Here is a 12,385-nt window from a genome sequence, read left to right on the forward strand (position 1 = left end):
GTCTTCCTTGTACTTTTACAGCCAATTGCAATGAGCGTGTAGGCAAATGTAATATTTTTGATTACAATGTAGCTTGCTTTCTAGCTGAACAGTGAAGTTATTATAAGGTCAAATAATCTACTCTCCTCGATAGAGGGTTCCTGCTCACAAGGAAGCTATAAAACATAGAGTTCCAAATGGCGAATTTTTAATCGTCCCTTCGTAGAATTTACGGACGTTATCACGAGTTGGTTGACCATTATGGTATAACTTTTTCACATATTTTATCGAATATATTCTTATTTTCGCTTTGGGGATTCCGTATATCGTCAGATTATCGGAATTCTAATGGGGACTAACTGTGCACCACTTATTGCAGACCTGTTTTTGTATTGTTATGAGATACAATTTATGCCAAAAATAAGCAAAGACCCATCGAAACAACATCTGATAAACAAATTTAATAATACTTTTAGATATTTGGATGATATTTTGGCTCTCAATAATGACGACTTCAGTATGTATATTAATGAAATTTATCCTGTTGAACTTACTTTAAATAAAGCTAATACTAACAATGACCACGGCCCTTTTGTCGATCTTGATATCTATATCACTAACGGAAAGCTGAATACTAAAATTTATGATAAAAGGAATGATTTTTCATTGCCTATCGTTAATTATCCGTTTTTTGATGGTGACGTTCCCTTGTCACCATCTTACGGTGTTTATATATCTCAACTTGTACGATTCGCTCGTGTATGTAACAATATTTTAGATTTTAACGAGAGAAATGTATGTATTACTGAAAAGTTATTACACCAGGGTTTTTGATATCACAAACTAGTCAAAACATTTACTAAATTTTATCATCGGTTTAAAGACATCATTCGTAAATATAGCTCAACATGCAGACTTCTAATACGTTCAGGTATTTCACATCCATTTTTTTATGGAAATATTCTTTATAAAGCACAAAGGTGTCAGTATTTACCTCAGAAACTTACAAAACCTTTGAATAGACTTATTAAGAAGGGATATAATTACGATACTGTTGTCAAGTCATTAAAGATTGCATATTTTGGCGTTAATATTGAGTCACTAATAAGGTCTTTGCATCGGAACTAAACACATTAATTCTAAAAACAGTTGTTGGCATGACACGGGTTATGTTCTTCTCATATATGTTATGATGGTATGATCCTAAACCCCTAACGGGAAGGATTGTGCCTGATGTTCATATGATGAAATCATAATCTTTCAGTCAGTTTTATTGAAGTCTGGAGCTGGCATGTCAGTTAACTGCTAGTAGTCTGTTATTATTTATGTATTATTGTCATTTTGTTTATTTTCTTTGGTTACATCTTCTGACATCAGACTCGGACTTCTCTTAAACTGAATAATTTTAATGTGCGTATTGTTATGCGTTTACTTTTCTACATTGGTTAGAGGTATCGGGGGAGGGTTGAGATCTCACAAACATGTTTTACCCCGCCGCATTTTTGCGCCTGTTCCAAGTCAAAAGCCTCAAACCTTTGTTAGTCTTGTATTATTTTAATTTTAGTTTCTTGTGTACAATTTGGAAATTAGTATGGCGTTCATTATCACTGGACTAGTATATATTTGTTTAGGGGCCAACTGAAGGACGCCTCCGGGTGCGGGAATTTTTCGCTACATTGGAGACCTGTTGGTGACCTTCTGCTGTTGTTTTTTATTTGGTCGGGTTGTTGTCTCTTTGACACATTCCCTATTCCCATTCTCAAATTTATTATGTTGTAACTACAATCCACTTCCTTTTTCACAACTAATGTGACCTATCGAATAAGATAATTTACCGGGTTTGTAATATTATAAGCAACACGACGGGTGTCACATGTAGAGCAGGATCTGCTTACCCATCCGGAGTACCTGATATCACTTCCAGTAAGTGGTGGTGTTCGTGTCGCTCAGTCTTTAGTTTTGTCTTGTATTTGTCTGTTTGTCTTTTAGATTTTGTCTGTTTGTTTTCGATATGTGAGTTTGTCCCTCTTTTACAGTACCGTCTGATATTAGGAGAAGGTTTGGATCCCGCTAACATGTTTGAAACTGCACATAATTTATTTGTATGTCCTACGTTAGAAGTCTGTGGTTCAGTGGTTGTCTTTGGCTGTTGTCTGCCTTTTTTTATGTTTTTGTTTTTCGTAAACTATTTTGTTATCAATTAGGCTCATATTTTTCTTTTTGAATTGAATTAATGTCGGGACCTTATATAGCCGACTATATATTATGTTATTGTCTCATTGCTGTAAGCAACACGGTTGCACATTATTGCTAACATCCACCTTATTTGTAATTCGGTTGATAATTGTCCACGTGACATCTCCTTTAGTATGTATTGAAGAACTAGAACCATAATGTTTCAGTGGCATGGCGAAATACTTCTGGATTTTTAACATAAAAAAAACATGGACATTTTAATCCAGAAAGAGAGGCATATTATAATGTATGCTGGTCACCACTTTATAATCTTAAAGGTTTCGCTTGATTGATGAAATAACAGTTCAGGACGAACCAGTAGTAACATTTAAAGTTAATACGTAGGAACTATTTATTTTGATGAATTATGTTCACATATTGCACTAAATATAAATGAATACGGAGTAACAAATGTTGAACAAAAAAGATAATTTAAGAAGCGAAAAAGTTCAAAATTTTGTTTAATAAATAGTTGATTAAATTAAATTTTCCACATTCGGCCGATGTTTTTATTTTCATCGGTTCTCGTTACACTTTCGTAAACAAATTGAATTGCATTGCATTAAGGTAACACGATACCGAATGACGTTACGCCACGAGTTATCGTTCCTGACGTTATCGAATATAACGTTCACACATTCAAGCCAATGCATCAGGCTATGTGACATTTTTAATTATGCAAAAATGGCACACCCCTACAAAAAAAATATCAAAGTTACCCCCCCCCCCCCCCCCCCCCCGCCGGTCTGATTAAAGCCATCCCCAAGTTGTCACTTGCGCCTATAAACGCAAGTTGATAGTCGGGACTTGCTATAGTCAGACTGGTTTCGTTTTTTTCTCTCAAAATTTACAATCAAACGACTGACTAGTTATTATTCGATAGACTGAAATAGCTAGATCTTGAAATCATTTAGATTTTATTTTCGTGTTAATTACGCTTGCATGGGTATTTGGTGGTAGTGTGGTTTTTTTTTGGTGTGATTTAAGGTGGAAATAATGTACATGTACAAGCTCGGAGACAACACATTTGGCTGTGCGGGATGTATTATTTATTGTTAACTGCGTCTTGAACATGCATAAAATATTTGCCACTGGACGTAAAGTTACCATGCAGCAATCAATCCTACAAATCAAAATCGCCACTTGAAACTAATAGAGCACGCAGCATCATATTGTTTCACCCGTGTAAATTCGACCGTCAATCCCACACTTGATAGTATTTTTGCTTCAGGTTAAAATTGTGTATCTGTTTTTTAAAGGTGCGCATATCGTCTGGACTTTCCTAATTTTTTTTGTTCATGATATGTTGCTTGATTAGGCATTTTGATAAATTATAAAGGCCCGCAGAGTACAGACTCCGGGTAACATCTCCTACATTTGGAATTTCAAGCTTGAGCTTTTATGTTTCGTAGTTTGTTTTACTTATAAAGAATGCATATATGATCTCTACATTGGCTAGTGGTAAAGGGGGAGGGTTGATATCTCACAAACATTTTTAACCCCGCCGCATTTTTGCGCCTGTCCCAAGTCAGGAGCCTCTGGCCTTTGTTAGTCTTGTATTATTTTATTTTATTTTAGTTTCTTGTGTATAATTTGGAAATTAGTATGGCGTTCATTATCATTGTATTATAGTATATATTTGTTTAGGGGCCAGCTGAAGGGCGCCTCCGGGTGCGGTAATTTCTCGCTACATTGAAGACCTGTTGGTGACCTTCTCATGTTTTTTTTTCTATTGTTGGGTTGTTGTCTCTTTGACATATTCCCCATTTCCATTCTCAATTTGATGATCTCAAGATTTGTTTTATATAAATAATTTTCCACAAATGACAGACTGTTGAACTAATAGTGAAATTCTGCATACAGTTTGCAATGTTTGTCCGACTTGCACATTTACACCACGCAAAGTACACTATACTAATCATGGTACAAATGTACGTAGCAAGTCAAGAATATAAGTTTTGAATTTTTCTTTGAGTTTTGTTTTTTATTTATCATGCATGAACTATTTGCCACTGAACGTTAAACAACCATCAAAAACAGAGCAATTATATCACTGTTAACTGAATCAAATTTTTAAAATACTATTTTTCTGCATGGATGAAGTAATGACACCACCATTGTCATAAAGGGTGGAGTTAAAAACTTATTAATTCAAATGAATCACACGTAAAAAATATTCATGTTATTTTCACTCGAAATTTACAAAAATATGAAGTTAAGTGTAAAAATTAGACGAGATTAATGTTAAATTCATGTTAGTGAAATTTCTATGTGCAGGACGAAATAAATTATATCAGAAGAATCTCATATCACTAGGAAACCTGACAGGGGAAACGAAAATTAAATAAACACCCTTCAGATCCCGACACATTTTGTGTTTTCCATTTCTCCTATCTCTGCATGAGGAGAATAACGTTACATTCTGTATTCAATAACGTTACACGTTTTCGGTCAAATTCTAAGGGTATCAATCAATTTTGAAGCCATTTATCTCAAAAACAAGGATGGTGACATTTGATTTTCTATACATGTATGAATTCAGTTGGTAATTCTGAATATTATGTTAGTTTTTTGTTGTTCTCCGTATATAAGAACATAGCCATTCATTGGAAAATCTAAAAAGGTTACCCGAAAAACAGGCATTTCCCCTATATACCTAAGTAAATTTGTCGCCCAAATCGACGTTTTCCAATGAAAATACCAAGAAAACAAAAATGGTGACCCCCATTTTTTATTACATATTTCGATGTAACTCGGTGCAAAGAAAGCGTATGCCAAAAAGTTTGGAAATCGGGAGATATGCCATTCGGTATCGTGTTACCTTAATGTGACCCGCTTTAGTAAAAGTTATATGGGGAGCCTTGGTAGGTTTTATCATAAGACCTTCTGTATATATTATACTTTCTTCGGTAGATGTTGACTGCTGACCAAATTCGGGACCATTTTGCACGACACACATAATTGTCTACTTAGAGACAATGTGACGTTATCATTAGTCATAACTTTAATGTTGCTAAAAACCAAACTTATGTTTTGGTTATATTCTTAAAATAGGGAAGCATTTTTATTAGTCTGAACATATATTTTAAGGAAATATAATATTTCTTTTATCAATTTATGCGACATACATGTAGATACACGAAATTTGACATGAGTACATTAATTTGAGGGAGGAGTAGTATTCTTTTTTTGGAGCTCTGTGATTTGATGTATGGGTTTAAATATTGTTTTATTAAATGAGTCCAAAATAAATTTTAAAAAGCATTGGCATATTTTCTTTAGACGTATGTGTTGTTCAATGACTGCTGCTTGTATAAAAGAATATGCATATAATTCGGAAACAATAAATTCCCCCTCATTCAAGTATGAAATGGTTGGCTTTTATTATTATCAATGCCTTTCTCTGTAAAAGTTAAAATTGAAACTTAAACATATTAATGCAAAAGTCATAATGCTTTACTGATCAGATGTTCACAACAACGGATTAATAGAATGAGAATATACAAATATCAGTATATCGAAGAACATAAACATTAAGCTTGTATCCATCACGGAGTAGGCAATTGTATAAAAAAAAATGATTAACAATGTCTTAAAGTCCTTAATTATCTATAAATTTAAAAGGTATATGTTCATCTGCAAGGAATTGACGCCTTGCCGCACTCTGTCGTGATGTGTCTGGCATGCTTATAAACGATGCGTCTCTCACATAAGATTGCCTGAAATTTAAATAAAATGAAAAACATAATTTCAAAATGATATCATAATATAGAATTAGAAGTCATCGTTGGAATTCAAACGAACAGCTAAACATATGTTTAAGATAAACATACTTTATACCAACTGAATGAATAAGATCTACCACTTGATTGATTGCTTGATTGTGTTTGCCAATCAACAAAGTAAACGAAAATCGACTACATATAAAAGCCCCATATTTAGGAGATAACTGTATTGTATTTTAAGCTCCGACGGCATCAATTGGGGATTTGATGGTCGCAAATTAAGTTTACTAATGAAACTGACAAAAAAACAACGTTAAAACATGTATTTAAAATCTGTCATATGCCGTCTGCGCTTGCGCGTACGTCCCATAACATCAATTGTCAATTGATGCCATGTAAGAAAGTGACGTTATCCAATCAAAATGAACGTTACAAACGTTGTTGCATTAGAATCAGTTGTTACATGGTTGCATAAAAGATCTTTCTAGTATCTCTCGTGTAAATTTTTTTATATACATCGATATCAGTTTGACATATTTATCTATACATGTAAATTGTATTTAAAGGAGAACACACACACACATGTCATTGTCGAAATACTTAAATGTCATTCGCTTACTAATGAGTCAATCGACTATCTTGACGCCTTGCAGCTGTTTACTTGTGTGAACAAATCTAGTTTTCAACGCATATATAAAAAAGAAAAAGTGTTGCTGGCATGTTAATTGAACATACAAATCATATCATTTATATTGTTTATGGTTGTGTGGTGTTTGATGTTATCATTTTATATATCATTTTTAGTTTTGCTTGCTTTCTTTATAATTGAAATAATCTTTTTCTGTTTTTGTTACGGTTACCATTGGCAAATATTATTCTTAGAACAACAACGTTTTCGCACTTAATGAAATATATAAAGTTTGTTATTTGGAAAATTTTGCCTCTAATCGGAATGTTTAATTTTGTACCGATATTGAAATCAAATTATGTATATACATTTGTATTTGTATGTTTTAATTTTTGTGTGTGACCTTTTATGTATGAAATTGATGATGTGCGTTCAAATATACCTTTCCTGTTAGTCTTATGTTAGCATGTATACAATTTTGACAATGAAATGGTATGCATTCGCCTATCACTGCAATACTTAACAATTGAAGATATCTCTACATTTGATAGTTCCTATAAAATTATTTCCTACAAATGTATTATTTAATCAATAGAAAACTGTCTACATTTTTTATTTATAGACCACTACTTACTTGGGTTTTACTTTCCATTTGAAGAAGATTACAGCAATAACAATTAATATGATGATTACAGGCGCTATTATCAGAACTATTAACCAAACTTTAGTCTTTGATTCTTCTGAAGGCTCTGTGAACAATTGTATTAATTAGTCATTATTTTAATAAGTGTAGGTTCAAGTTGACGTAATATTAGAACTTTGGAAAAATAATTAAAATAAATGTAAAATTTTTGCATATTTAAAAACATTTGACGGGTCCGAAGCGCTTTACTGGATTTGTCTTCACCAGAAACGCTTAACCCAATTGGTTAACAAGTGACTACTGCTATTAAGTACTTTTTGAGAGGTTAAATGATCCAATAGGGCATACTTAACTTGTTAAACTAACATCAGTCAATGTCAGTTATACCATGCGTAATGGAATAGGAACCATAGTTAGTATTAGTTCTAGTTTAAAATTGTATTGGGAAATGTATAAAAAAAAAGTATGCCAAGGCGGTACGGAGACCTTTATTTCGCAATTCCTGTGTCATTTGGGCTCTTATAGATAATTGTCTCATTGGCAGTCATACCACTTTTTCTTATTTTTATATATTTGTATCATTTTAGTAGATTAAGATGAGTAAAATCTTATGATCTTTATAATGAGTTAGTTATACCCTCAAGAAATAGCAGGCGTGTGCACTTCCCCGCCAAATCAAACCGATGCTAGAAACACGAAAATAATAGTGTATAAAGTGGTTGGATTCTACGCACATTTGTTGATTAACCTAAGGAACAGTTTAATAAATGCAACAGTAGAATATCTCTGTTCAAAAGTCGTAAATCGATTGAGAAAAAAACAAATCCGGATTACAATCTAAAACCGGAGAAAACACCCCAGCTGTAAGACAGACGAAAACAACGGAAAAACAGAAACCCTGAAGTGCGACAAAAGCAAATGCCATTGCATACATATAAACGAACAAGAACTGTTTGGTATGTTAAACTACAACTGTCATATTCCTTACATGGTACAGAAAAGTTTAAGAAATGTGGCTCGCCAAACCAAAAATACATAGATAAATAATATTAGTAAATTATCATTAACATTGAATACCTTGAATTAATTGACGACAGTGCACAAAAAAATCATAAGTATAGTGTATTTGAATGTGGTTCCCCTTGAAAGGGATTGCAACAACTTCATATAGGATTCATAAAATTTGAAATTTAAGTCGTGTACATCTACATACATTGCATGTGATATAGTTCTTGAGATAAACAATTATTCATTAAAGAGGAAATTTATATATCAACTTGAAAAAACGATTTGATAACAAAAAAAATACTTATGTCCATGGCTTTACATACCTTCAGATTTAACAGGACATGTTTCCTAAAAATAATAAAAGTACATTTAATTTAAACATATGAAAACAATCAAATACATGTATGTATACACGTTACTATGATTCTTCTTAAATAGTTAATTGCACACTTTGAAATTAAATAACTTAAAACAAAATAAGCGAAAACCAAGTAATGAACATGTACGCTCAAATAAATGTGATAAAGGGAGTTTAAAAAAATGATATTGCTTCCGATTGAACAATGAAACATCTTCTCATTATAAAAAATTGAAGGAAGGTAGTTAAATTTAAAGTAGAAAATCCTTCAACCATACTCCTAGCACAAATATTCTCAAATTAATGTAAAAAAATGAACCATACTTTGTATTACATGTAACACTATGCAGGATGTTCACGTGGTGATTTACAAAATATTTGGTTGTAAGGACAAAGGTCGCCGATGAAAACATGTAAGCGACATACCAATAAATCACAGGACATAGATGTTGTATCACATTCATAGCACGTTGAGTCGTAGACTATTGTTGTTACAGGATCTGTATAATTTTGTCCGTTATTTGAAACTGAAATACGGTATCCAGTGGCGACAGTTTCAAAACCAGTCGATCGTTTCTTTCTTGATCCAGGTAGCTTACAATACATATACTGTGAGCTACCATATACTCCTGAATGGGTAAATGTATTTTCCTCCTCTAGTAATGTACTCGTATCGTTCTTTTTAAGCTACAATATACATTAAACTACATTGATATAACCCGGGTGAAGTTGTTTTATTGTGGGTGTCAAATACATAAAATTAGTGATTAACCCTCAGTTTTTACAGATACACCAATGGTTTTTTTTATAATGATAAGCATATTTGTATATCGTAAATTTGATAATTAGATATAGGAAGATGTGGTGTGAGTGCCAATGAGACAACTCTCCATTCAAATAACAATTTAAAAAGTAAACAATTGTATGTTATGTTTTACTTGATTCCAACTGGAGACCGCACTGTTGAAGACCGGACGATTGCCTATAATTGCTTGCATCCAAATCATTAAAACCTGTTATTTCTTTATAATGTGATTTTTTTTTTAATTTGGACAATTATACTTTTAAGATGTTATATGTTTAAATCAAAGATAACCGGTAAAAGTAAGTTATTTTAATTATACCAAATCATCAGGGAATCATTATTAACTACATGGTACTTTTTTACGAATTTTTAAGATGAAACAGTTTGAAAACATTTAGTCTACGTGTCAATTCATTTCTATTGATTAATTGTAGTTTTATAATTCTTAAACAATGTTCAATATTCAACATACAATTATGGCAGTATATTTGCACGTCAGACTTGATCCGTTGATAAAATCATATCCAGGAATGATAAATGTACGGCATGGCTTTTTTGACGAGTCACATAAACCTTCAAATGCATCAAAGATAACTGTCGGTGCTTGGAACGCCGTGAAGGAACACAATTCCCCATAATAACCGTCAATGCATTGACATTCTTCTGAAAGTTGTACAACACAAAACACCATTAAAACAGAACAACTATTGATATGTTATGTATTTGCTTTGAATCAACTTAATTATTTTGAAAAGAATAGTGAGAAGTTTTGGTACTATTTTACCTGAGTGGACATTTATAAAAACAGATGTAAGTTAGAATAAAACATAGATAAAAAGTAGATGTAGTATGATTACCAATGAGACAACTATCCACGAGAGACGAAAATGACATAGAAATTTAAAAAAAAAAATGTGTTCTGCAGTACGGTACCAGGCAATAAAATAAGCTTGTACTTTCAGTCATCTCAAAATTGCATGTAAAAGTTGGATGCTCGATATTGTAACAGATCCAGGAAGGTCTGGATTTAGGTTCTTTCATTTCTGTATTTTTGTTTTATTAATTCAACTCATTATTATAGTTTCATTTTGTGATGTGCGTTATGGACGGACATGATCTTTGATGGCAACATTTTTCTGTGTGTTCGGTTTGAAGTGAAAAAGTTTTTAAAATAGTTTCATTTCATTTATCAATGTACATGTATGTCAATTAATGTTTATTAGTAAAAACCGGCTATAACGGCTACATGACTTATAATCCTGTATCGTTGATAGCTCGATCATAATGATTTGAACTAGAATAAACACATTGTATTCGATTTAAAAGTCAGTCTTGCATTGACGAAAGTTTCCAATTTTCATAAAAGTATTGTTATAGCAGAAGCGAATCGATAAATATCAAATAGAATTAAAATGTCAAATATAAGGACAAACGTGTATTTTATCTTTGAATGCAACGAAATCAAAGTAAGAGCTACATGATGTTTCAGCCCATAGCAGGAATTCATCGTAGATAAACTTTCCTTTTTTTGTTAACTTTGAGTCCCCCCCTTTTTTGATGAGTAAAAAAAAGTTGTCGAATTGTAATCATACCATTAACACAAAGTCCGTGGTTCGAGCAGTTGTCTGGACACGTCGACTCCTCAATGATAGCTGATATTGGTTTATCGACACCTGTTGAATTAGTGCTATTGTTAACCGTCAGAATTTCAAGACGTTTTGATTCCTGACGGCATGCACTTGCAAAATTTTTGATTGCAACCTTCAACCAGCTATCTCCTCCTGTGGACTGAAACACAATTCAAAAACTAAGATATATCAACACTTTCACTTAATCTGGAAGTTAACCTAATGATGCTTGTATAGAAATTAGATCACATGACAACACATTAGTTACGTTTGGAAGATTGTCATTCCCAATGTGCCATCTTCTTGCCGACCTGTCCCTTATTCTGATGAGGCAAACCTCATGCAGGAATTTCTTAGGACAAGACAAAAATAGGTTAGCAATATCCTTTACCTTTAGCTTCCACTATATAGTTGACGTTCTTTTACTAAGTAATTAAAAAAAAAAAGGGTATGTTCGTTATGTCGTAACTACATATAAAATCCCGATCCCTTTTCACGAATGTGACCTAGTGAAAAATAAAATTAACGGTACCAGTTTTCTTGCACCAGACAATTTCGACAAAACATGTCTCTTCAGTGATGCTCGTGGCCAAAATATTTGAAATCCAAAGCTTATATAAAGGATGAAGAGCTATAATCCAAAAGGTCAAAAAAGTATAGCCAAATCCGTGAAAGGAATCAGAGCTTTGCATGAGGGAGATACATTCCTTAATATATTAGAATTTCTAATATTTTGTAACAACAAATATAGCTATTTACCAATTTTGAAATAACACGAAAACACGACGATTGCCATATCTTGCACATGATCTGCTTACCATTCCGGACAACATCCATTGGTGGGGTTTGTGTTTTTAAGTCTTTAGTTTTTTATGTTGTGTAGTGTTAACTATTATGAGTCAGTTTTTCTTTTTTTTCTTTTTTAGACATCGCGTGATCAGTTTGTTTCCGATCTATAAGTTTGAATGTCCTTCTTGTATCACTCGCCACTTTTTTTATGATAAAAACGATATTATACAATTACTGTCTTTCGGTGAGGTAAATGTGTGGTTTTATTGACTTTTGAAAAACTGATATTCACTGAGGCCAACGGCCGAAGTGAATATCAGTTTTTCAAAAGTCAATAAAACCACATATTTACCGAAACAAAAGACAGTAAATGTTTTATTCCACATTCCGAGAGAAATTAATGTAATGGAAAATATTTACCAAAACCAATTGTACATCAAACGTTTTTAACCAAAATTATACACGTAAAAGCACGCGACGTTTGGCGCGGTGAATATCCTTTTTCCGCAGGTGAATATGCTTATTTATTCAAAATCCCATTCATATAGAAAAACCTACTTATATTTTATCAATATGGAATAAATTTA

The 12,385-nt window shown here is 32.7% G+C and overlaps 1 protein-coding gene across 1 annotated transcript in view; it reads right to left on the reverse strand.

The window, feature by feature from the left end:
* Positions 1-5,684: 5,684 nt before the first annotated feature.
* LOC134697845 (uncharacterized) overlaps positions 5,685-12,385 on the reverse strand; it is a 38,593-nt gene continuing 31,892 nt past the window's right edge. The window contains exons 14-19 of the mRNA XM_063560132.1: positions 10,974-11,169; positions 9,854-10,044; positions 9,003-9,263; positions 8,542-8,566; positions 7,202-7,316; positions 5,685-5,933 (exon numbers count right to left, since the gene is read on the reverse strand). Of these exons, the coding sequence (XP_063416202.1) occupies positions 5,816-5,933; positions 7,202-7,316; positions 8,542-8,566; positions 9,003-9,263; positions 9,854-10,044; positions 10,974-11,169 (906 nt within the window). The 3' untranslated portion in view covers positions 5,685-5,815. The remainder of the gene's footprint in view (positions 5,934-7,201; positions 7,317-8,541; positions 8,567-9,002; positions 9,264-9,853; positions 10,045-10,973; positions 11,170-12,385) is intronic.

This window comes from Mytilus trossulus, chromosome 14, assembly GCF_036588685.1.
Source record: "Mytilus trossulus isolate FHL-02 chromosome 14, PNRI_Mtr1.1.1.hap1, whole genome shotgun sequence".
Taxonomy (NCBI): Eukaryota; Metazoa; Mollusca; class Bivalvia; order Mytilida; family Mytilidae; genus Mytilus; species Mytilus trossulus.